The sequence below is a fragment of the Callithrix jacchus genome, chromosome 14 (assembly GCF_049354715.1).
Source record: "Callithrix jacchus isolate 240 chromosome 14, calJac240_pri, whole genome shotgun sequence".
Taxonomy (NCBI): Eukaryota; Metazoa; Chordata; class Mammalia; order Primates; family Cebidae; genus Callithrix; species Callithrix jacchus.
Window position 1 is genome coordinate 55,671,687 of NC_133515.1, and position 25,502 is coordinate 55,697,188.

Consider the following 25,502-nt stretch of genomic DNA (forward strand, 5'->3'; position numbering starts at 1 on the left):
ACACAAACACTTACACTACGCTCTCATTAACTGGAACTTTCACATCTGCACTGAAGTGAAAATAGAACCTAAAGCTCTGTCCTACCTACTGTATGTCAAATAACACAGATTAGAGAGGGTGTATTTGACAATGGCACTTTTAATTCAGACTTTAGAGGAAAAGAGTTGGACAAGTCATAAACTTGCATAACCATGAAATAAAAATAACTGCAGGGATGTTTAAGAAATACACTAAAATAAAAAAAATTTTAAATACTTGATAAAGGCACAATTTTACCTGTTATTCATTTTACTCTATCCCAATTTGACACAATTATTTAAAAACTTTACATCTACAACTTAAAAGCTAAAACCACTTCCAAGGCTCTGGAACCCCAGATGGAATTGGGAGTACGTTTCCAGGGTAGAAGAGAAAGGTAATTATTTGGTAGCATTTTCAGGTTTAAATAATCTAGCCAGCTCTTTTCACAGAAATATAATGTGAGCCACATATATAATTTTAATTTTCACATTTAAAAAGTGAAAAGAGGTAAAAATGATTTTAGTATATTTTTACCCCAATATATCTAAAATAGTATCAATTCAATATGTCATCAATATAAAAATCGAGATTTTGCACATTTTTCATAAATCTTCCAAATCTAGTATGCATTTTACACTCAGAGAACAATTTAATGTGGACTAACCATATTTCAGGAGCTCAACAGCCACATGTGGCTAGCAGTTACTACACTATTCAATGCTTCTTTAGCCTCACAGTCTCATTTGTAAAGGAAGAGTATTTTGAAGGTAATGGAATTATATGATTCTGTCTGGACTGAACTGGATTGCTGTTTGTTTGCTGTTGATTGTGAATGCTAGACTGTTCTGAGGATTTAGACTAGGAAAGCACAATGACAAGATCTCCAAATCCTAGACTGTAAGGCATTTCTCAGTTCACATGCAATTACTATTGATATTTCCAAGTCGTAAAATGTTTGGGCTGTTCCTTGGTTTCCTAAATATTTTCCTTCACATCTAAATCCAAGTGGATAAAAAATATGGGAACCCTCTTCTCTTCCCTGCACCCCACCTCCAGCCATCCTTCTACTGGATTCTCAAGAATGGCCACTCTTAAGTGTAGTTTTCCCTCTAGTTTGATCCATAAGATATCTCTGAGTCTTTGCCTAGTTGGCTGTCTCTACTTACAGTGTCCTTTGAACAATGCTGCCTACATCCCTCATCTCCCTCATCTGGCTGGCTAATAGCTATCTGAAGTCAGCTTTGCCCTTCAAACTCCAAACCCAGTGTTCTTTCTTCACATGCCCATGGCAAACATTGTGGGCTCTTATGCCACACTGTTTCCATTGCGGTTCTAACCTCATGTATTAGATCTGTTTATAATCCCTCTTCTTCAACTGGATACTGACCTCCTAGAAAATATCTCCTTTACCTTTGCAGTTGCAATGCCTAGTACAAAATAAGTATACTTAAAGTATATAATAAACGCTTATAAAGATCAAACATGGAACAGTATATGGAAAGTGTAATAAAATTCATCTATTCAAAGAATAAATGTTTTAAAGTATATGTCTAACATCTTTTGTAGAAAAAATAAATTTAAAATGCACATGTCCCAGGCATTGTGGTAGATGTTGAGGATACAGAGATAAATGAGACTCTAGCCTATAAGAGATGATAGGAAAGCAATGGTAAAGATGAACACTTCTCAAAAGAATGTGAATCCAAGTCCCCTGGGGAAGTTGTAGAGAACAGATTCTGATTCAGGGGATCAGGGGTGTGGCTTAAAATTCTGCGTTTCTAATAAGTTCCCAAGTGATGCTGCTAGTCCCAGGACCATACTTTAAGTAGGGAAGGACTATGGCCCATAAGTTAGGAGACCTGAAATTTAGCCCTGACTCCTGTTGTGTGAGTCATTTCTCTTAATATTGTCAGACCTGCTTGCTCAGCTCAAAAATTGCCTCAGAGAGGACAGTAGATGATTTCTACATTATCTATAAGCTGTATAATCCATGATATCTGTATTCTACCAGCCTTCAGAGGACAATAGGGATCAGACCCGTGGTTTGTAGTTTTGGCTGCTCATTAGAATCACACAGGGCTAACTTCAAAATTCAGATGCCCAGAACATAGCCCAGACCTTGGAATCTCAGCAGGTGTGGCTCAGGTATGAGTATTTTTGAACACCCAGAGCTGAACGCTACAAGATAGTATTGCTAGGAGTATGTGTTGATTATTAACTCAATTGATTGGTGTTAATGAGGTCGGAAATAAGAAAGGATGCTCCTCCTGCCAGATAACTTTGTCCTATTCTGCTGGCAGTACTACAATGCCTGTTGGGCCAAAGAGCCTGATGAAAGGCACTGTGAAGTTCTATTTCCAACACTGAAAAAGCACCCCAAAGTGCAGGCTCTGAGGGGTAAAATTATGCACAAAAGAAAAGCTATGCTGATACCATAACAAATCATTAGCCATACTTCCCAACCTTTTGCAGGCCTCCCACTTGACAAAGGAGATAAAAACAAAAATGGGCATCTTTTCCCCCAACGAAGAATTGGGGGAAAGAATGGAAACACAAGCATTCAAGAAGCCATTGGATATATTTGCTTTGCAAGTAAAGTCATTTCCTAGGTTCTTTTTAAATTAGTTTTGGAAATTTGAAAATTTTAATTTAAAAATTACAAATGCTTTTTAAGGGTGTTTCAGCAGTTTTCAAAATAGAACGGGACTTTATCATCCTCACTACATCTCTTGGGTTTAGGTTAAGAATACAGGGAAATATCCAAACTTGTTCATACTTTTAAGATATCTTAGTATTAAACATGTTGGTTTCTTTAACTTAAAAACATTGATCTGTCGAAGTAAGAAAAAGGAGAATTAGACTCTTTTATCATTTAACTCAAGTAATGAATTGCTTTGTAGAGCAACAGTAGCACATCACTGAAATACTGATTATTTTTCCTTTATTAGTTTTTTCTTTGAAATATACTGTGCACACTTTCCCAAAACAGATTACTTGTACCTTACAAATATGTCAACAAATAGCTAAAAAGTACATACTACAATCAAAATATTCTAGGATTTGAGAGGTAAGAGAGTATATGATATTCTGTTATCTTCAAAGACCTTAGAACCTGCCTGTGATGATTAAACTTACATTCTATGAAAAGATAGCTAAAATTATGAGCAAAAAATAACAAAAGCTAAAATAGTCATTTTAAAGCTTTCAGAGAGAAGAGAGATACCTCACTTCCAGCTGGGCTGGGCTAATGGAAGGCTAAATAAGGAAGGGAAAGGTTTCACCTGAACCTTCAAGGATGGCAGGGTTTAGATCATTAGCCCAGAAAAAGAAACTCTATGATCAAGCACAAGAAGAAAGGAAATCATAAGATGGGCTCAAAAATAGTGATAAGACAAGTAATGAGTAACAAGACAAGAATGTTTCACCTGGGCCATGTGAAAAGTTCTCTATCAACCAGGCTTAGATCTGAAGACTTAGGACTATGAACAAAGCAAAAGCATAGTTAGGCAAATTGGATTAGTACTTCCGGTATCCAGGGACAGGGTAAAGTTGATATATACAGGATATATAAGCATAAGAGTTGACAAAGATAAGGTATTGTGGGGCTAGAAAGGAAGTACTCGAGGGCCCTTTAGGCTGAAGACTTTTATTTTTACATTTCCTACAGCTATGAGAAATCAATGGAGACTTTTGTTTGCTTGCTTATCTGAGTAACACTCTCAAAGCCATATTTTTCAGGAAAACAAATTCTGAGCCATATATAACACAAATTAGAGTGGAATAGAACAGATTAGCAGACTGATGCAGAGAGGCTGATCTCAGTTGTAGTATTAGAAAGAAGGAAGTGCAAAAAAATTATGTAGGAATAATAAAATGTAAGGCTTAGTGAATAATTAAATCTGGGGGTTGGGGTAGCAGAAGCACGGGTACCCCACATATAAACTTCTAGCACTCATTTCTTCACACTAAAAGCTGCTTGCTGTGAACACCTATAATCTTTGCTTGAGGTCTTGAGCCTGGCTGGGGAATATGCTTGGCCCACATGCAGGACAAACCAGCAGTGCCAGAGAGATAATACCCTTCGAAGCAGCCCAAACCAATAAACACAGAGATTTGGAGGACAAACGCTGCAAACTCCTCACTCCTTTATTAGAATAACTCTTAGTCCTACACTAACTCTCAGATACCCCAGTGGTAACTTGCTTACTAACACACCTTATATTTCTTTGATTTCCTGTCGTCTCTCTCTACTACCTTATCAGCATTTTTGGTGTCACTCCCAAAGAAGTTTGCGGCATTGGGATCCTTGCCTTGGCCACTGCTTCTAGGGTTACCTAAATTAACATAGTTAAGAAAAAAGCAGACTTAAAGTTTAGCAAAATAACAGGTCCACAAAGGTGTTCATATCCTTCCTTATCCTTGGAACCCATGAATATGAAACTGTCTATGGCAAAAAGGACTCCACAAATGTGATTACTGTTAAGGACTACAAAAGAGGGATACTATCCTGGACTATCTGGGTGTGCCCAATCAAACCACATTGATGCTTAAAAGCAGGAAACCTTTCTCAACTATAGTTAGGGGGAAACATGACTATAAAAGAATGGTCAGAAACATCCAACATTGCTGACTTTGAAGATGGGGGAAGGGGGCTGTGAGCCAAGAATGTGGGTGGCCTCCAGAAGCTGGAAAAGATAAGAAAATCGATTTCCCTCAGGAGCCCCTAGAAAAAACTATGGCCCTGGTGACACCTTGATTTTAGTCAGAATGTGGATCAGAGTTCTGACCTACAGAATTGTAAGATAATAAATGTGTTGTCTTAAGCCGCAAAGTTTATTTTTAAAAATGTAATTTTTTATAACAGCAATAGAAAACTAATATGTTACTCTTAATGCAGACTACTAAAAATTTAAGGTAGTCATAAAAAGTGAAATTAAACAGAAGATTGATTTTTCAGATGTTGTTTTGAATGTTTAATATGTTGAGTTCTGTGTGAGTCCTTGAATGAATGATATTCTTGGAGATTCATAGAGCCTCTTGTATATAGGGAATATCATTCTTTAATTATGAGATGATATAGATATTTGATATTTGTTGCTTTGTTTTAGCCAAAAAGTTATTGTCATTTAAGCAATTCTGTTAAATCTTACGTGATGTCCTCAGAAAGATATAATTAAAAAAGTGTTGTTATAGTGGAAACTATGGCAGTTAATAATAGAATGCCATTGTCAAACTCACTGCTCTTTCCAGTGCTCTGTTTCACCTCAACTATATTTAGAATCTTTCATTTGGAAAGGATGGTTATGTGTCAAATGTGTTGTATGAGTATATTCTCGAATTTTAAAATTTCATTGAGTTGTGACACACACAGGGCTTGATATAGGGATTTTGACATAATTAAGAGCAAGTTAAAGTTAACTTTCAGTGCACTGTTGAAAATACATAATCTTGGACCCATGATTTTATTTGAGCATATGGTTGTTGTTTTCAGATACTGTACTTCGGGAATATTATAAATGTTCAATTATAATTAATTCTGTAGTCTCTTTGGGTTACTCCACTTTTATCAGTCCCCATCTTTTTCTACCATGTTCATCCAATCTTTGCAACCATACTCCATCTTTACCTCTTTCCATAAAACATACCCAGCAGGGATATAATAGAATATTAAAAACCCTACCCATAGGTAGAAGTGGATTCGGCAAGAGGAGTTGGGTCTGCTGCTCCTAAACAAAGGGTTCCGGAGCGAGAGCAAAGCCCAAATACCCACACCTCACCTAATCTCCACATGAAGTCTATCTATCTCTCTGACACATCTTCTACTTGGTTCCTAGCTTGTATTCTGGTAGTAATAGAGCCCAGGCACAACCAAGACTGGGACTTCGGCCTCTCAGTGAAGTTCAGCCTCCTCCTCCAACAAGATTCTGCTTCCAAACGAGCACAAAGCTCTCTGATTTACGTATCTGAAAACCCAGTGAGGACAAGAGCTGCTGCTGCTCCTTTGAAATCCTGTCTACCCTTGATGCAGATTCTACTGATTTGAGTTGGCCTTGCTCTGTGGCCATGGTTGTTGATATTGCTATTTTGCCTGAGACAGGCAGGAATGAAGATTTGGGTTGAAGGGGAATGTTTTGCTGCCCCACTTTGTTTTTCACAGCCTGTGACTCAGAGCCCTTGCTGGTCTCCCACTCCTGCTCTGAGCACACAGCATACTACAAAGCCACCTTAAGTAAGCCAAATTCTTATCTAATAATAACTGTACAGACTGCCATCAAATAAAAGTCAAATGTTTTGCTTTTACATCTCCCTCTCTCACATATACCTATACATAAGCTCTTGCCAGACAAATTTTTAAAAACTCACTTTATATGTACACATTTTAAGTTTAAAACCTACAATGTTTTTATGTATTATAGCTTCAATTCAGTCCCTGAAGGGGCAGGACAGACATTGAACATTGCTGCTCTCTCTGTATCAGGTATTTCAGAGAGGGGTCTGCTGATAGCACGTCCTCTAACTCTGAAGACATGATGCCAGATGCACCACCACCCCTAAAAGGAAAAAAAAAAAACTTCCTCTAAATATCAAGATAATTTGTAGAAAGGCTATATGGTTAAAAAGCAGTTTGCCTGGGCTTACGAAAATGAAATAAGGGAGAAAGCAAGTGCAAAGGACATTAAATTTCAAGTAAGAAAGGGCTCAAACACTTTAAAACCAAAAATAATCTGTGTACCCTAGAGCTTGGAGACTTGTACTTGGCAGATCACAATGCTGCAGCCATGTGTCCCTGAACGACTCAAGAAGATGACTCAAGAGGATTACCTGTTGGTACAGGCTTTTAATGCCGACAATGTAGCTAGTTTTGAAGGCAGGTGCCTTCCTCAGCTTTTATTTGCTATAGAGTTTTAAATGTACTTAATACTTTTTAAATTTAGTTTCTACTAAGATACTATTTTCTCTGAGACTGGCCTTGTGAACTGAGGATTTTCCAACTACAGTACCTTTCAAGAACATCATCCTGAGATATTCAAATTTAATATTATCTATCACAGTTTTCTCACCATTTTCAATCTTTTCACCCTCCCACAATCTTGCCCTCCGATGTACACCCTCAGTCAATGCCCCTCGTAAAGTTATCAATGATCTCCTCTTTGACAAATTCAGTGGCCTCTCATGAATTCGGGTGACCATTCCCTTGTTATTGATACTATCAGGCTTCCTCGACACCCTTCTCCATCTTGATTTCAGAGAGAGAAAAATATCCCACTTCTCCTCATATTTTTCTGTAGACTAATTCTTGGGTCTCATTATATTTTTGTTTTTGCTTGAGTTTCAATAAATGTTTACCAAGTAATCAATCCAAAAAACCCTACCAGAAATTATTACTTTGGGTCCTAGCTGACACAAGAACAGATTGAGTTTAGAATGAAGTTCCATGTGGAACGACCTATGCAACTCTTAAATCTATTACATGGCTGGGAATATAAATCTTGCAAGCTTCTTAAGCAGTTTTCCCAGTATTAATGACATACTGATTACGAAATGGTGAGACTACAGAGTACTTACTGATGATACCCAGACTACCAGGACTGCAACTACCTTGAAATGCTCTAGAAACTTCAGGAAAGCCAGGAAAGAAGAAACACTTCATGAATCTAATAATGCAGTCTAGAGATTGATTTCTAGCTTATTCTGATCACAAATACCTGCCTCACTGGAGCCTCTAATTTACACTTCCTAGTAGACAAGTTCTAGACTTAGGCATTGACTATTTCTACATAGCAATTTCCACAAACCAGCATTAGAGGTTTAAATATCATACATTAAATGTGTCTGTCATTAAATGCACACATAAGAGAGTCAGGATTCTACTAATGAGGATGTCAATTCAAATTCCTTAATATATATATATTATACATACTTTTTACATTTGAAGGTGGTGTTTCTAATGATATTTTTGTGTATATTGCAAAATTCTTCCACTCCATATTTTACATCCCAAATTCATATGTAGTTATACTATTAATTTTTTTTTCTCTGTAGAAGGACTTATTTAACTAACTTCCTCCGTTTCAAGAAAAATAGTAAGGCCATGGAGAATATTGATTAACCTTGGGAACCAAAAAGTAAACATAAAAACAATTTCTTACTCTAAGATCAGGCTTAACAATGTGCTAATAGCCCATAATGAAGATAGCAGACATGAGTTAATCAACCCATTAAGTTGGGATCAGAAAGTGTCAACTCAAGTGCAGTCTACTAATTTACTGACCCTTACTGGGTCAGCAAGATCTATAACCCATAGGCGGATCTTTCTACTTCTGTTAAAGTCACTGTGAAGTCAATTCACTTTCTTCCATGATTATGATCTCTGAACTGATATGGACAGGCAGTCAACATAAAATCCATTTATGAGAATGTGCTTGGGGTTACTGAGTAATGGAATCTCAAGCTAACCAGTGAGTTAAGTGTCTGGGTAGAAGCTCTTTATGAAAGCACCAGCTTTGTGTTTCTCATGTTCACACAACTGTGAAAAGGCACATGTGTAATCTTCACTGAAAGCTTCTGACTCCATTAAGTCCTGAGTTCTTGAGTTAGCTAAAACTTGCTACCCATTCCCATTTCTATTCTGCTCTCTGAAGATAAACCTTACTTTTTAAAATGTCGATGGGTCAAAAAGAACTGAGTAGTGGGATGGTAAAGTGATGGGCTATACCTGCCAAATAATGAAATCAGTTTTACTTTACTAAAGATGTAATGAGTTGGATAGAAAGTTGCTTTGGTGATTAAGCCAAAAATAGACATAATTCGGTGTCATCTAACAAAGGAAAACCTATCACCTAGTGTTTGCCTCCTTCAAGGGGAATAAGAGAAACAGTAGGTGCATATCTTATTCCAGATGGGCCTTCCACAGGGTATAATAAAAATTACGAATCAAGAATTCATTCACTTGAATCCTTTTTTGTATAAAAAAGGTATGATTGCTATGATAATGCAAAAGATTGTTTTTAATCTCAGCATTGTCTTTCTCAGGTAACAAATCAACTCACTGTAGGATTTACGATGGTGCATTCAGCAGCAGTGTGATGTCAGAGCCTCAAAAAGACCTATGCAAGAAAAGCAAATGGGCCTGGTTCTGTTGCCCTGGTCCCCAGTCAAGGCTCCTGAAATATCACCAACTGCAGTCCTGCTCTGTTCCACAGCCAGTCCTGGCTGTGATTTTTTCCCAAATAGGACACAGATATTAACTAAGGTTCTGGACAGAGGAAGCAAGAGAAAGAAAAAGCAAACTGCTGAATGCACTAAACATTTTTTTTTAAGTTTTATTGAAAGGAAAACTGAGGTTAACTTGAAGGACCTAAGGATTTGTTTTTCTCCGTACAAAGGAAGTATGTCAGTTGCATGCCGATGATGCTGGAAGGATTCCGCAGAGGAAACCATTTTTTCTGGGAACACAGAGAGCCCCCTCTGTTGTTGGTGACATTTCCCTCTCTTTTCCCCCCATTTGTTGCCTTTGTTTTCCACCCCTGTCATTACCTAACCTCCTAGTACTGCTGTGCCAACCGCAGCACAAAGACACTTGTCTAAAAAGCCTCTGTAGGGGAAAAAAGAGTTCCACCCTAAGGAAAAAAGTGAACCCTCGGGCCACAAAGATGAGGAAAGAGTCTTTGGAAAAGCTCTCACAGACGTGGGTGGCTTTGGCAAGGTCAGCCTTTGGAAGGTGACCTCTTGCGCTGATTCTCAACCTTAAGGCCGGTCTGAGAGACTCAATGAGGGGCGTAGAAAAGTACAGGAGAAGGCAGAGAGAAAAGGGTCGGGGGGACGGCGGGTAGGATATAGAGGGGGCACACGTAGGGGACAGCGAAGGAGGCGGCCTGTCCCTGAGGATGGAAGGCGGCCCCTCCTGGGGCTACATCTTTCCACAACCACCCCCGCCCTCCGTACGGATACTTCGCGCCGGGTCACTGCTCGGCCCCACCTCCTAGAGTAAGTGGCGCGCTCTGCCTGGGTCCCGGAGGCGGTGGCGCAAGGCGAGCGCGCACCGCGGCCGTCCGCTGGGCTGGCGGAGCCGTGGAGGTCCTGACCCCAAGAGGCGACAAACGAGTAGAGGGGCACTGCTCTCCACACTGCTCTGCCGCCCCCACACCAACTCTCCCCACCCCTTCCCTCTGGCTGCAGCAGCAGCAGCAGCAACAGTAGCAGCAAACGAACAGAGCCACAGCGTCACCGTTATCCAAGCGGAGCCCTGCAGTGCCGGGGGCAAGAGGAGGGGGCTGGGGCGATCCGGTGGGGGAGGAGGCAGGGGAAGGGGGGTGCTTCGGGGCCGCCGGGGGCGGGGAGGCGGCGGGGGCGGCGCGCGCGGCGGCCGCGCCCCGGGCCCGCGGCCGGCGTCACTTACCCGGCCAGGGCGCGGGGGCAGCTCGGCCGACTCCTCGGGGCCCGCGGCTGCTTGGGGCCGGCGGTCGGCGCAGCCCGGGCGCTGCCAAATGTAAACAATCCGCCATGATTTCTTTGTTTAGCTAATTGAACCTGCCGCCGTCTCGAGTCCCAGGCGCTCCCTCTCCCTTCTCTCCCCTTCCCCCCTCGCGCTCTCTTTTATTTATTTATTTGTCTCCCCCCCCCCCACCCCGCCCTTATTCTTTCCCTCTCTTTAGTCTTAGTAGCTGCTTTTAATGGAAGTCGAGGCAGTTGGGGAGTTGGTGCAGGGAGTGCGGTGGTGGGTTTTATAAATACAGGTAAAATAATACCCAAATCTCAGGCTGAGGCGCAGTTTCTGGAAGAAAAAGAGGGTTTTCTTCTCCTTCCCTCCCCACCCTCCGTTTATTAAAGTATCCTCTGTGGAAAGTGCCAGAAAAATGCTGTGCATCTCTGAGTCACCTTTTCTTTCCGCCGAACTCTCTAGCACCCAAGTTCGCTGACGGATTTTGGACTCTGCTAAAGTGCCGAGTTCGTCGTTTACTTTGAAAACCTGAAATATAACTGATGTCCAACTGCGGGAGGGCGCACGGAATCGAAGCCACCATCCAGGGGGCGAAACACTGCCCTGCCGCCGGCTCCTCAGGGGAGTGACCTCTTGGCATCAGCTCAACTCCTTCAGGCAAATACCGGGTTTTTATACGCGCGCGCCAGCGCGCGCTTACGATCCAAACCAGCACCACACAGTGGAAAGCTCCCAGAGGAGCCCAACTGTTCAGCCTCACTCACATTTGCATAAATTATTGGTCCCAATAAAATTGTTGCACAAATATTGGGGGAAGAAAAGTCTCTGAGCTTTGAGTTTTCAACTTCTAGGAAATATTTAGGTCCTGGTGGAAAAGAAAGGCTCAGCATTCCTTCATCTGGGTTTCTGTGTAGAAATGCGTTTGATTACCAGTTTTGACTATGGTTCATGCAGGCATCATTTAAATCCTGTTCTAGGTGGATTTATGAAGAGTTTCAAAGTAATCCGTGGGAGAAAATTCTAGGGTTATGGCTTCATTTATTTAAAAAACTACTCCCCCAGTCTCACTAATATTTATAACCATCATGTTGATGACAACAAAAATGATTCAGTATTTTAATTCATAAGGTTTGAAAGTCATCTACGTCTTGCAATAAAACTGTACCTTTTAAGTTATCATCAGGATTAATCTCATTAAAAGAAGTTATTTTCTTACCTATGCTAATTTCTCTGTGGGGAGAGCACTACTGAATAGAGTAATGCCCCCTTAGAAGTTTGGACCAACCATTTACATGTCACATAATGTATTGATCATATGGATAAAAGGGTCATCTGATCCAATCAAGAGAACTGAACTAATGAGTATTTACACTGTAGCCCAATCACTGGTCGTTTTACCCACTGGGTCAATTAAAAATAGGTGTTCAAACATTCCGATTAAATATAAAAGAAAGGAGCTGTATTGCAAAGCAATCAAAATGACCCCAATCAAATCACCTGTTTACACTTGGGTCTAGTCTATTCCCTCATGCAAGTTTAACAGAGGTTATAATCATACTATTTTCTACATTTTTTATGTTCTTTTTTTATATCATGCCAAATTTTACATGTTTCCTCAAATTCTAGCTTATATCTCACCTTGCAAAACCCACCTTGATGTGTACCCTCTCCCGGTGATTGGACCTTATTACTTCTCTTGGCATCAGATGTGAAACTAATGATCTTCACAACTGGTGACCAAAGCCCTTGAATAGGGACTGATATGCCAATACATGGAAGGATTTTTTTTTTTTTTTAGTGCACAAAATTTAGGTTAAAGAAGCTATCATTTCACTTTTAAAAATTAGATTCAAGAAATGTTTTACATTAATTTCCTTAAGTACCTGACCTGCTTGTTTAAAATTACTGTCGATATTGACATTAACTTTTTCTTTTTCTTTTCTCAACTTTTGAGTCCAGGGGTACATGTGTAGGACAACATTAACTTTTTCTAACACATTAAATGTTGTATGTTTGCACCATTCCCCTGCCCATCCTCAGGATCATTTCATGTGTCATTTGCCATGAGCTGAAATTTGTTTAGAAATTAGAGGGCAAGGGGCAAGTAGAACTTCTGTTGAGCCTATTCCAAATTCTCATATCTCTCTTTAACAGGCAAGATCATATTATATTAATAGAGTTGAATATGGGTAGCTTCATACCTAACAAAATGTAATCACATACCAACACTCCTTGAAAATATATTGAAAAAAATGGAAATTCGTATATAGCTACATTTTATTTGTAGGCTCGTACAGTAGACTGACATATTGCTGGCTCCAAATTAATCACACCTTTTTGCATTAATACCCTCTTTAGTACCCCCTTCATGTACCATGGGTTTGGCCATCCACATTGCTGTGGCTACCAGAAGTTCCATAAGCACTTGCACATTGGGGTTTGTCCTTTTGGAATGCTCCCTTTTGGAATCCAGCTGCTGTGCTTTAAGGAACCCTGCTAGAGAGACAGAGACCACATAGAGGAAAAGAGTCAAGGTACCCTAATCTAGCAACCAACTGAGTGCAAATGCATGAGGGACCCCAGCCAACACTACATGGAACACTATATGGAACAGTAAATTCATGGAAGCATGACAATAAATAATTGTTTCAACCACTAAATTGGGGGTGCTCTGTTATACAACAGTAGGTCACTGATACAGCTGTCTTCAGTTACAAAGATTAGCGACGTGGTCAGATGACTGCTGGAGGTAAGAATTTAGCAAAAAGACGTAGGGATGGAGGAAGGAAAAATCTGGAAAACTGCCTAGTAGAGCATCCCAGAACTGGAACTTCCCTTTGTCACTTCTTATAGCTCAATGACACCATTATTCCAATGATGTAATAGCCATTTTGGGGACTGTCTTTATTGTCATCACTTTAGAATGAAGAATCTTTGAGGCTGTAAAGTGAGGAAGTCAACAGACACAGGCTTTGCAGTTCAGCTCTCCTGCCTTCAAATCCTGGCTCTGTCCCCAAGTAACAAAGCAGAGTGAATGAACAGGAGTTTTTTCCCAATTATTGAGACTTCTAGAAATTGGGCATATTTTAAAAATACACATTTTCTCCAGGAAATTGTTCAAGTAAGACCAAGAGTGTGAAAAATTGAGTAACACATGGAAATTTTGGATTCAGACACAAACTCAAAACATGAAAGTGGTTACCCAGTTGCCTATAAGTCATCTATTTGCGCTTAGGAGTCCTTGGATTTGAATTAGGCACCAAAGGACCTGGGTCCTGTAACATTTAATTTGGTTCTGTATTTACAGCTGACACACACACACACACACACACACACACCCCAAGTATCCAGATTACAAGTGGGAAGGAGGCAAGAGAGTCAATGTCTCAGGCTAGTAAAGGACACAGTTGGCTAAACTTGAGAACTCGAATAATGTTTTGTTTTTAAAAGAATTATCTTAGATTCCCATATGCTCAAAAGTTTTATACAACCATGAAACAAAATTCACACATTCACAAATTAAACTTAGTCAAATCTATAACGCCAAGATCTAAATTACCGACATTAATGTGATATTATTTTTCCAAAGCTTAGTTGCCTCTAGTCTCATGAATATACTGCTGGCCATTACTAATAATCCTATACTTCTGTGCTATTGTACAATGAGCTGACCACTTTCTGTATTCAAAGTTCTGTGAAAGTTTCCTTAGCACAGTGCTCTCCTACCTCATTTGGCTACCACTTGGGATGCATTAAGTTCCTTTCAGTTTCAGTCCAAGATAATTAAAGTTGAGCTGCTTGGCACAACTCTAGACACAAATATGGGCATTAAAATGGTAAAGAATATTTTTATTTTTTCAGATTAGTATTGAGTTAAAATACCATTTTGAGCAAGAATACTATTGGATAAATAGCACCAGGATGGCAGTCAGGGGACCTGGTTTCAAATTGTGTGTTTGACACCAATCAAAATGTAACGTCACTAGAACTGTTAGATATTTCGATTTGGGAAGAGGAAAGATCTGAGAGTCACAAAAGGATTTTTGTTAAAAATCAAAAAATAAGAGCTTTTCAATAGTGAAATCTCAGCAATATGGCAGAGATGAGGGGACTCTTTCTAGCAGGATGTCTTTTCAATATTTCTCCTGCAATGTTTGACTTCTAACTCTGCCTAGGATTAAAGCTTATCTTCATTTCTCATTCTGATTTAATTTTTTCTCCCTCAATTTTAATTCTATAAAACTATTTTTCCTAAAATTTCTGGCATATAGTAGGATTATTTTCATGGTTTCTTTAAATTATACTTTTAACTTCCAAAATATGTCTATTAGTGATGAATAAAACAACTCTATTATTATGGTTCCCAATTGTTCATTAGGTTTCCAGGAAATAAAATTTCTTTCTCTCAGTCTCAGAAAAAGTTTTGGCTTAAGAAGATTATTTTTCAAATCCCAGGAGAATAACAATTGGAAAACCCATGCATTCTGTAGTTTCTGGAATGAATATAAGGTTTTAATAGGCAGAGCTATGAAATGATCAATTCTCCTAACTCAGTTTCATTATCCTTTGTTTTTTGGAAAACTGTACCCACAGCATCCATGGCAAACCCAAAGAGAAGAATTGCAGAGTCTTGACAATGCTTCTCTCTGCATTTGGCGCAGGTAATCGGGAAACATGAATTTCCTATTTCCAGCCAGGCACTTCTTGGAATAGGTGCAGGATCATCTACAGGCACAGCTGCTGCTGTACTTGAGGGGTCCCAGAACCCAGACACGTCTCTTTGAGCAGCCAAATGAGTATCTTCCCAACCACTACCACCTCATTCACTTTTTTTCCAGCCTGAAATATTAAAGTAAGCCTAAAATGTCTTTAAAATTTTAAACTTAATTATACCCCTTGGAATCTATGCTTTGGAAAACTGGTTTTTTTCCTTTAAATAAACCAATATCTGGAATATGTACATACATACATGCACATATGCATATGTATATTAAAATATGCTTAGAAACACAGCCTAGTATGAAAAAGAAAAATACACTGTTCACTCCTTCCTGTGCTTTTAGAAAGCTTTTCAGAATATACCTAGTGAGGTGTTGTCTGTTCAGTGATGCATACACTTGTTTGTGAAACAAATCTTATCTCTTCTCTTAGCGGTAACCTACAGATGCATGGAGAGATGAAAATGATTTCTACCTTTATAACCTTATATTGTATGCTCTTTAAAGGTGAGTCTTGTAATGTTCTCTATTCTACACAGAAGTAATAAATACTACCTTTAGGAAACGGTGATTATAATAATGGTGTTCCCTTGCCAAAAAAGTAACAAAGGTATTTTAAATTGTATTTTTATCCTGATAGGGAGATTTCAAATAATTTAGCTAATTTTAACTAATAACTACTGAGAATTAACGTTGTTATTTAATGCAATCAGTAGTTGAATAGAACATAAATCCAAGAACTAAGCACTAGGGAAGATGTATAACAGATAATACTGAGAGATTTGTAATTCTCAAAGATAGAAAAGGGAGAACTCAAAGGAAATTAAATGCTGGTTTTCTCAAATAAGATTAGATTTTCATATTTCTTAAAATTATCCGGCAAAGCATGTATTTTATGACACATATATTTTTATAATCTTCTTAAATCTCCAATGTAGATGATATGTGTTTTCTATATCAAGACACTTTATTTCTATTTCTAGTTACTCTTTCTTTCCCCAAACACCAAAATAAACCATTACTTTATCTTGTTTTCATAGATTATTTGAAAATATAAATTTTAAATATTTATATGTTATAAATGCTGTATCAACTTGCTTACTCTAATAAAGGCATTTAGCATTGTAGTTGCATTTGAGAAATATAAAAGCACAATAAAAATTCACTTAATACGCTCTAGCGTTTCTTTAATAAACAGTGTGAAGTCAAATTCCTATGTAATTTAACAGTTGCTAGTAGCAGCATTCTGAGATACTAGTTGAAAATAGCTACTCTGAAACCTGAAGCACAACACAGAGAAATTATTCTGTAGGTTTGCTCATTTCCCAGGGTTCTGTCCAGATTGAACCAACTGGTGCAGAAGCATGAACTTGAGAAAGAGCAGTATGAGCAAGCTCAGGTGTTGAGCTATTTTAGCTGTTTCTCTCTCCCCCCTCCTTCTGTTCTTCCCCTCAGGTCATTTGAAAACACAAATAAAGGTGACTAGCATTTAAAAAATGCCAAATAAAGTGGAAAATTACATAAAACAGTAGTTTCCAAAGTAGAGTGCAGAAAAAATATTGAAACTTCTATCTATAGACACTTTTTATTATTTTCATCTAAAAATAAAAATAAATTGTGCATGTCAGTGGGCATTGCAGCTATTCTGTCTATCTGATCACCCTGGGTTCAGCCCTATTCTTTTATTGATCCCCAGAGTAGGAAAAGAGGATCCAGGGGCTGAGCCACTTTCAGGAGGAGCCACATATCCTCAATAGACACCAACCATCCAAAAGAAAGGATTTCTGGTCTTCTAAGAGTCTTTTACTCTGGAGACTGTGTTGCAAGGATGGGAAACTGGACCTTTGGGGCCGTTTTCACTGTTTCATTTCTGTCCGTATGCTATTTGAGATTTCCTTCCTTTCTTCTGTCATTTTTCCTTCCTTCCTTCCATCCTTTCTTTTTCCTTCTTCCTTCTATCTTTCTTTTTTTTTGGCTAATGTTAAAGTACTTAATTTAGTTCAACCATGTCTGGGAGAAAAGAAAATCAACTGTAGAAGTCTTAGTAGTCATTTTGCCCACATAAGTCATTCTGTGAAGCTGTTTTAATATGCTTCTATCATGAGTTCTCACACAACAGTGTCCATCACTAAGAGCAGATGTGATGACTTATAAATTTGGTTGACATTATAGTGACATTGACTAAATGTATTTTTGTATTAGAGACTCTAAAGTTTTCAGATGAATGCTCCATCAGGAGAAATGGTCTTTGAGAATGAATATATTAAAATATAAATTTAAATAGAATTGTTAGATGCATAAAATATAATACATATTTTATATAATTTATTTTATATAATTATATTTTTATAATTAATAAAAATTGTTAGAATTTTTTATTCTGTTCATCAGTGAGAAATTCATACCTTTTTCTCTCACGTGGTGAATACATTCTGTCCCTAATATTCTGAATATGGTCAGTTGGGGTCTAAGTGTGAAAACAAAAGCCTATCTAAAAATTTTGTGTGTGTAAAGTGAATTACTACTAGGGGTTGCTACATAGGAAATACAAGAGTAATTTATATATTACTATTATCTGTAAACATATTAACATGTTTATATATAGTACATAAATATATGTACTATATATCACAGAATTTGTATAATTTATAAATAATGTATAAATATAAATACATTAAATAGACTTAAATTATACATTACATTTAATACATAATACCTTATTTATGGACATATCACTGTACTAATTACGGATTATGCAAAACATAAAGTTTCAAAATATAAGGCAAAAAGTAAAATTGTTAGAATTTTTTATTCTGTTCATCAGTGAGAAATTCATACCTTTTTCTCTCACGTGGTGAATACATTCTGTCCCTAATATTCTGAATATGGTTAGTTGCGGTCTAAGTGTGAAAACAAAAGCCTATCTAAAAATTTTGTGTGTGTAAAGTGAATTACTACTAGGGGTTGCTACATAGGAAATACAAGAGGTGAGAAACTGAGCAGCTCAGGTTAGCAGGGCAGCTAGCAAACCTGGGCTAGAGCATCCAAGGGGGAAGATGGGGGAACATTTAGGGCCCAGTCGCCTTGTGGAAACTGATCAGGAGAAACAGCTGCTGCTGGATGCTCTGCCATAGACAAGAGTCTTTAAAGAATATTCTGACCACTGCTTGTTGCCTTGTCTGCAGTGTCTGGCCAGGACCTCCCAGTGGCAAACCTGGCTTCATGCAGATATTTGGACAACAAAGCTGTAGTGGTAGCTCTCCTGTGATACAGAGTCAAACAGGGAAAGAGTAAGAATGGGAATGAGGCAAACAGGCCCAGTACCTGCCAGTGGAACTTTGTAGTTTTGCAGATACTTTCTGTTCTTTCATATTTCTACATCTTGAAACATCTCCATCCATCTAGCTGGAATGCCCTTCTTCCTTCTCTCTGCCTATCACACTCCTATCCATCCTTCAGGAATGAAGCCATTTATTCCATGAACATTCCTGGAGTTATTCATGAAATTAAATATATTTTCAAAACTTTTCTGATTATTCAATACCTACTGAGCCATCATTGTCTAATAATTCTTAGCAAGGATTCAGGATTGAGACTGACTGGGTCAGATCCTGGCTCTGCCACCTGCAAGCTGTGTGATCATGCCTCAGTTTCATCAGTAAACTGGGGATTATAACAATACATACCTTATAGAATTGTTAGATGGATAAAATCAATTAACTTTTATATAGCACTTTGAACAGTTCCTGGCAGTAGTAGTTTTCTTGTATGTGTTTGTTAAAATTAATATATGAATTTCAAGTCACATCTTTTTCTGTGCTGCTCCAGCCCTCCATCTATATTGCTATCATAGAGTTTATTACATCGAGCAGTAACTTACTCATCTATTACTGTTAAAATATGAACTTACCAGGAAGTTTCTGTGATTAATCAACTTTGTATTCTCAATACAAAGAGCATAATAGATGTTCAATAAATATTAGTTTAATTAATTAATCACTTTATCTAAATCTCCCCTGTGTCACGAGTCATGAAATCAAATGAGTAGTACAAAAGCAAAGATACTTTTAGGAATTCAGAGAAAAGGATCTGTTGGAATTGACATTTATGGAGAAGGTGGCATTAAGCTTTTAAAAACTAGTTAGGATTTAAACATGTAAAGCTAATCAGAGAAGCTGGAGGGAGATATGAGCTAAGGCCTGGGAGTGGGAAACCGTGGGGGTAAGGACAGGAACAGTAAGTGAAAGGTGCTCCGTTAGATGTGGTTCAAATGGTAGGTGAGAAGATCCACTTTATAATGCAGGCCAAGAGCGCTCAATCCCTATTTCACTGTGACACCATTAATGAATACAAATTATAGCTGCATCATTCACCTTTGCTTGCTCAAGATGAACTACAGCCCCTTGCTTACCAGTCAAGAAAACACATCTATCTATCTATCTATCTATCTATCTATCTATCTATCTAATCTATCATCTATCCATCCATCCATCCACCCACCCATCCATCCATCCATCCGCCCACCCACCCAACCATCTATTCGTTCATCCACCCACCCAGTTTATCTATTATCTATCTATCTAATCTATATTAATCAGAACCCTAACTATTTTTAGTATCAAATGTGTGTATGCTTCAAATTATTCCATGGTTAAGAATTGTTACTGCAGATAATGAGAAACAGTTGAAAACTTACTTGGGTATGTTTAGATTAACTTTCAGAAAATTTATTGAAGCAAAAAGCTATAAGTTACTTGTTAACAGAATCTGGAGTAGTTATCATGCACCCAAATTCCCCAAAAATAGAAATATGAAGAAGAAAAATCAAGCTAGAGGATAAAATTAATGGCCAAAATTCTTGTTTCAATTATTCAATAAATGAAAAAGGATTATTCTGTACTTCATTTCAGCTAGAGAATTCATTCTAAAATCTGAGAATTGAGACTCTTTTGTAAGCAACTTTGTTTTTCTTCCTTTACATGCATGGTGTACTGCAATGCTCCTGAGAGCTGTTATTCGGCTCTGACCTACTTTGAAGCACATTTCATTTTTGGCTAGGAACTGTGAGAATGTACACTTCCTTAGGACAGTAAGAAATGCCCATCTTTGGAATTAAACCAAGCTTCCTGCAGAGGTCCTCAATGGTGAATTGGTCTCAAATAGTCTAAATCCTTTGCCTTGTGTGATGAGGTTGTTCCATTGCTTGGTTTGGTGGTAAATAGCTTCAGGGATCTCTGGATGTGTTGCAGTCCACCTTTAGGGTAGATTACGTTTCTGCCCTTTTACAAACTTCCTGTATCTCTCAGTTCATCCACCTCCTTCATGGAACATCTTTTCTCTGTAAAGTAAGTGAAACTTTGTGACCTCTAACTGTTATCAGCATCTCTCTGTGACTTGATCAGCTGGATGAAGATATTTTCAGAACAATTCAGCCAGCATATATAGTCGCTTCTGGATACCGATTATTTCAAACTTCACACGAAATATGTCCCCTGATACCAAGAGAGAATGTTTTTCTGCATTTTTTGTTTTCTTATTATGCTTGGTGTTTGTTTGTTTGAACCTAAGTTGAGTAATTTTTTTGTTTTTTTGAGACAGAGTCTCACTGTGTTGCCAGGTGCCAGGCTGGAGTGCAGTGGCACAATCTCGGCTCACTGTAACCTCCACCTCCCGCATTCAACCAATTCTCCTGCCTTGGCCTCCCGAATAACTGGGACTACAGGCGCATGCCACCACACCCAGCTAATTTTTGTATTTTTAGTAGAGACAGGGTTTCATCATGTTGGCCAGGATGGTCTCAATCTCTTGATCTCGTGATCTGCCCGCCTCAGCCTCCCAAAGTGCTGGGATTACAGGCTTGAGCCACCGTGCCTGGCCAGTTGAGTAATTTTAACACCTCCTTTGCTTTACAAAAGGTAAATAAATGAAGGTTTTATTTTATTATATTATAATTTGTCAACCAGTTGCAACTGGTGTACTACAGGCCCTTTCTTGCACTCTGGTCCCAATGTCCACTTTCTTTGCTGGAAGAGCATGTGATCTTGGGTGATCTGGTAGTCAGGTTCCAATATGGCCCCCAGTAAGTTTTGTCTCTTTGTATTTATGCTTTTGTGCCATCCTCTTCCACACAGAATAACTTCTAATACTGCAGAAATGATGAAGTATGGCCTCTGGGGTTAGGCCATAAAAGGTATTGTATCTTCTACCTTGCTTTCTTGGAAATTAATTTGGAAAATGCCAGCTGTGCCATGAAGACACTTAGCCCTGTGGAGAGGTACACATGATGAAGAACTAAGGCCTCCTGACAACAGCCAGCACCAGGCCTGTGAGTGAACTATCTTGGAGGTAGCTTTCTCGGCTCTTATTCAACCTTCAGATGACTGTAGCCCCATTTGTCATCCTAACTACAAGCTCATAACAGACCCCAAGCCAGAATCATCCAGCTTAACTCCTTCTAACTTCCTGTCCCACAATAACTGTGTGAGATACCAAATGTTTCTAACCCACAGAAAGTCTGTAAGAAAAAAAATATTTTTTGAGACAGAGTTTCGCGCTTGTTACCCAGGCTGGAGGGCAATGGCGTGATCTCGGCTCACCGCAACCTCCGCCTCCTGAGTTCAGGCAATTCTCCTGCCTCAGTCTCCTGAGTAGCTGGGATTATAGGCACGTGCCACCATGCCCAACTTATTTTCTGTGTTTTTTTTTTAGTAGAGACGGAGTTTCACCATGTTGACCAGGATGGTCTCAATCTCTTGACCTCATGATCGACCCGCCTTGGCCTCCCAAAGTGCTGGGATTACAGGCCTGAGCCACCGTGCCTGGCCCCACAAAAATTTTTATTATTGTTTTAAACCTCTAAGTTTTAGGATAATTTGCCATCCAGCAGTAGATACTAATACATGAGGCCTTCTATTCTTAGCTACAGCAGTCTTGCCTCTCAACTATCCACATTGAAAAAAACTCTCCACTAAGAGGCCGAATTTTCTCCTCGAACCTTTTCAACTCTGTGAGAAAATGATACTCCTCTTACTAGCATGCTTTTGACCATCATGAAGCATTCAACATTAACTATCAGTAATTGGCACCTATACCCCATACTTTTTTGTTGCTGAGTTTCACTCTAACCTGTAAGGAGTAGCAAGGTGACCCATGTGGCAGAAATTTAATCTCAGCCTGCTGCAAAGGAAGAGCAATATATACAATACGTTACCAGGAAGTTTTGTTTGTTCCTAAGAAGAAAATAATCTCCTCTTAAAATCATTTTTTATCTTCTCCCTGTGTCAGTAATCAATGGATATCATATATTATTTTCACTAATTTTATTAATATTAATGGATTAAGAGCTAAAATCCTACCTTCAGATTTTATTTGTACTAATATGTAGCCTCTGACCTTGAACAAAGCAATTTCTCTAGTCCTTAGTTTTGTTATCTGTAAAATGGAAAAATTAAAGTCCGTTGTTTTGTTTACCTACAAATCAGGTGTTTATTTAGTGCTTTTTATTTGCTAGGGCCTGTACCGGAAGTCAACACGGTAGCATGACTCCTGCCTTCTTGGACTTCGTAACTTACATTTAATACTGCATTATTTTTGGAATAAATTCAGTCAGTGAATAAAAATCAATTGAACACATATTTTTAAGCAGCTATCATGTTAACTCTGAACTAAGTGCTGATGTTCAGAGTTCATAATTATACATTCTGAACTATGTCTAGTATTATACATAGATTAATAATACTAGAATGTATCTAGCCCTTCATATTTTGCAAGGTGCTTTCTTATAATCATTCTATGTGAGGTTCACAAAGCCCATTTGTAAATGCAATTTTTTTCATCTTGACTTTCCACCCACCCACCTCTAACTCTGAGTTTTAGTTTATGAGTCTCCTGTTGTATATCCTCATATATGTTGCTCAAGAGCACTTATCCCACCTGTAATTAAATAGTGAAACAGAAAATGTGTTAAAGTCTGCCCCAGCTTCTAGGTTGAACCACATTCTAGCTTATTACTCTATCATAGTATTTAGAACATAGAAGGTATTTAATATATGTTTATTGTGTAAATGAATTTATTTTCACTTTTATATGTTTGTAGATGAAGAACCTGTTGTCAGGTTAAGTGGCCGAAGTCACACGTCAAATTCTTCAAGTACCAGGTTTAGGCAGGTACCCTTGCTGTCCTGTGCCTCCTACTTTGATTCTTTTTATAATTTTAATTGCAGCCACAGCAGGAATAACAGAACACATAAAGAGAGGGGTTCAGGGTGAGACAGGAGGTGACCAAGTACATAACCCCTGTTCTTCAGGAGTCTTGCTCCGTACAGTTGACTCCCTCAGCGAAAGAAATTTTGCCATTAATAAGAATGAAAAATTGAATTAAAGAGTTAAATTTCCAGGTGAAAGTATTATTTTTAATATTAGATCTCATAAAATGTAATATATAACTGGGCAGATAATTAAGTCCTTTGAAAATTTTCTATATTAAACAATTTTATTTAATATTAGAAAATATAGAAATTGAGACAAGAAGTTTGTCTTGATATCTTGTCTCCATTTATTATTTTCCCATTCCCAATTATAGAATCCTAATGGGTGGATTGTCTAAATTGAAAATAAGCCTTTATAATGATAAAGTTATATTTTTTCTTTCTCCCTTCAAAAGCTAGCTCCTTTGTTTAGCAAACTGTATTTACTTGCATTATGTGTTTTTGCTCAAGTGTCAATTTCCCTGTAAAGTCTAACTCTATTAAAATATATTTGCCTGTGGCCATGCCATCTTTAAATTTTCCTTAATTTGCATGCACTTCATATCTCAATGCAAAGCCTAAAATGTCTGACACAAAGTCTATACATAACAATACTTTTGATTGACAGGAAGGTTTATTATGCATTGATATGACATCATATTTATGTATAACAATGACTTTTTGACTGACAACTAAGCAATGATAGAATTCTGGACACCTTCTATATACTATATTTTTATAAGACAAACTAAAATATCCAGGTAATTGGCTGTCTCTTTTTTAGTTTTCATATCAATTCCTTAGCATTGGATATGGAAAGACACAATCAGCTAATGTCTCATTCTTTACCTTTTCCAGTAGTGAAAGATATTTTGTCTCATATGATTCTGCTTCCTTTTTTAAAAAGGGATTTTAACTGTTAAAAGTTAGCAATATCGATATTGAATGTATTGATTTTTAAAATAGGCAGGATTACCACTGTTCTGTGGAATATTTTCAAGATCTCCAGGATGAGAACAGAAAATCTTAATGGAATTCTTCATGTTGGTCTCATGCTAGGGCTTTCAAGAGGCATTATCCACATCAGTACATTTTTGTCAGTCAATTAACACATCTCTGGAGCACCTACCATGGAGTTGGCAGTCAATAGATGCAAGGCATACCCCAGAGATATTGTGGGTTCAGTTTCAGCCTACCCAGTATTGCAATAATCATGAAGTTTTTGTGTTCCCATTGCATATAAAAATTATTTTTACAGCCAGGCACAGTGGCTCATGCCTGTAATCCCAGCACTTTGGGAGGCTGAGACAAGCAGATCACCTGAGGTCAGGAGTTTGAGAACAGCCTGACCATCATGGAGATATCCCCCTCTAATAAAAATAAAAAAATTTAGCTGGGCATGGTGTAATCCCAGCTACTCAAGAGGCAGGAGAATCGCCTGAACCTAGGAGCAGAGGTGGTGGTGAGCAAGATCACATCATTACACTCCAGCTTGGGCAACAAGAGTGACACTCCGCCTCAAAAAAAAAGTTATGTGTATGTTTACACTATTCTGTGGTCTAGTAGTGTGCAGTAGCATTATGTCTAAGAAAACAATGCATATATCCAAATTAAAAACACTTTAGTGCTATAAATTGCTAATGATCATCTTCAGCAAGTTGCAATCTTCGTGCTGGTGGGTTTGCCATGATGATTTCTATTTTTTCGTTTTTGTTTTTGAGACAGAGTCTCACTCTGTCACCCAGGCTAGAGTACAGTGGCGTGATCGCGGCTCACTGCAGTCTCAACCTTCTGGATTCAAGCAATTCTTCCACTTCAGCCTCCTTAGTAACTGGGACTACAGGCGCATGCCACCACATCTGGCTAATTTTAAAAGTTTTTGTAGAGACAGGGTCTCACTATGTTGCCCAGGCAGTTGCCTCAATGTAGATAGCTGCTGACTGATCAGGGTGGTGATTGTTGAAGACTGGAGTACCTATGGCAATTTCTTAAAATAAAAATACAATAAAGTTTGCCACATCTGTTGACTCTTCCTTTCATAAAAAAATTTCTCTGTAACACGTGATGCTGCTTGA

At 38.3% G+C, this 25,502-nt stretch overlaps 1 protein-coding gene and 1 long non-coding RNA gene across 4 annotated transcripts in view; one reads left to right on the forward strand and one right to left on the reverse strand.

Annotated features, from left to right (window-relative positions):
• LOC144579163 (uncharacterized) overlaps positions 1-11,109 on the reverse strand; it is a 422,342-nt gene extending 411,233 nt beyond the window's left edge. Inside the window, exons 1-2 of one of the 2 annotated variants that reach the window (XM_078348434.1) lie at positions 10,901-11,109; positions 10,422-10,502 (exon numbers count right to left, since the gene is read on the reverse strand). In XM_078348434.1, coding sequence (XP_078204560.1) covers positions 10,422-10,502; positions 10,901-11,103 — 284 coding nt within the window. In that variant the 5' untranslated portion in view covers positions 11,104-11,109. Of the gene's footprint in view, positions 1-10,421; positions 10,596-10,900 lie in introns of those variants that run through there. The other variant, XR_013526095.1, reaches the window with a different exon arrangement.
• LOC118147319 (uncharacterized) overlaps positions 1-25,502 on the forward strand; it is a 33,518-nt gene that overhangs the window by 4,277 nt on the left and 3,739 nt on the right. Inside the window, exons 2-3 of one of the 2 annotated variants that reach the window (XR_013526096.1) lie at positions 15,057-15,124; positions 15,615-15,688. The exons of the other annotated variant lie outside the window; for it this stretch is intronic. This is a non-coding gene — a long non-coding RNA (uncharacterized LOC118147319). The remainder of the gene's footprint in view (positions 1-15,056; positions 15,125-15,614; positions 15,689-25,502) is intronic. 2 annotated transcript variants of the gene reach the window in all.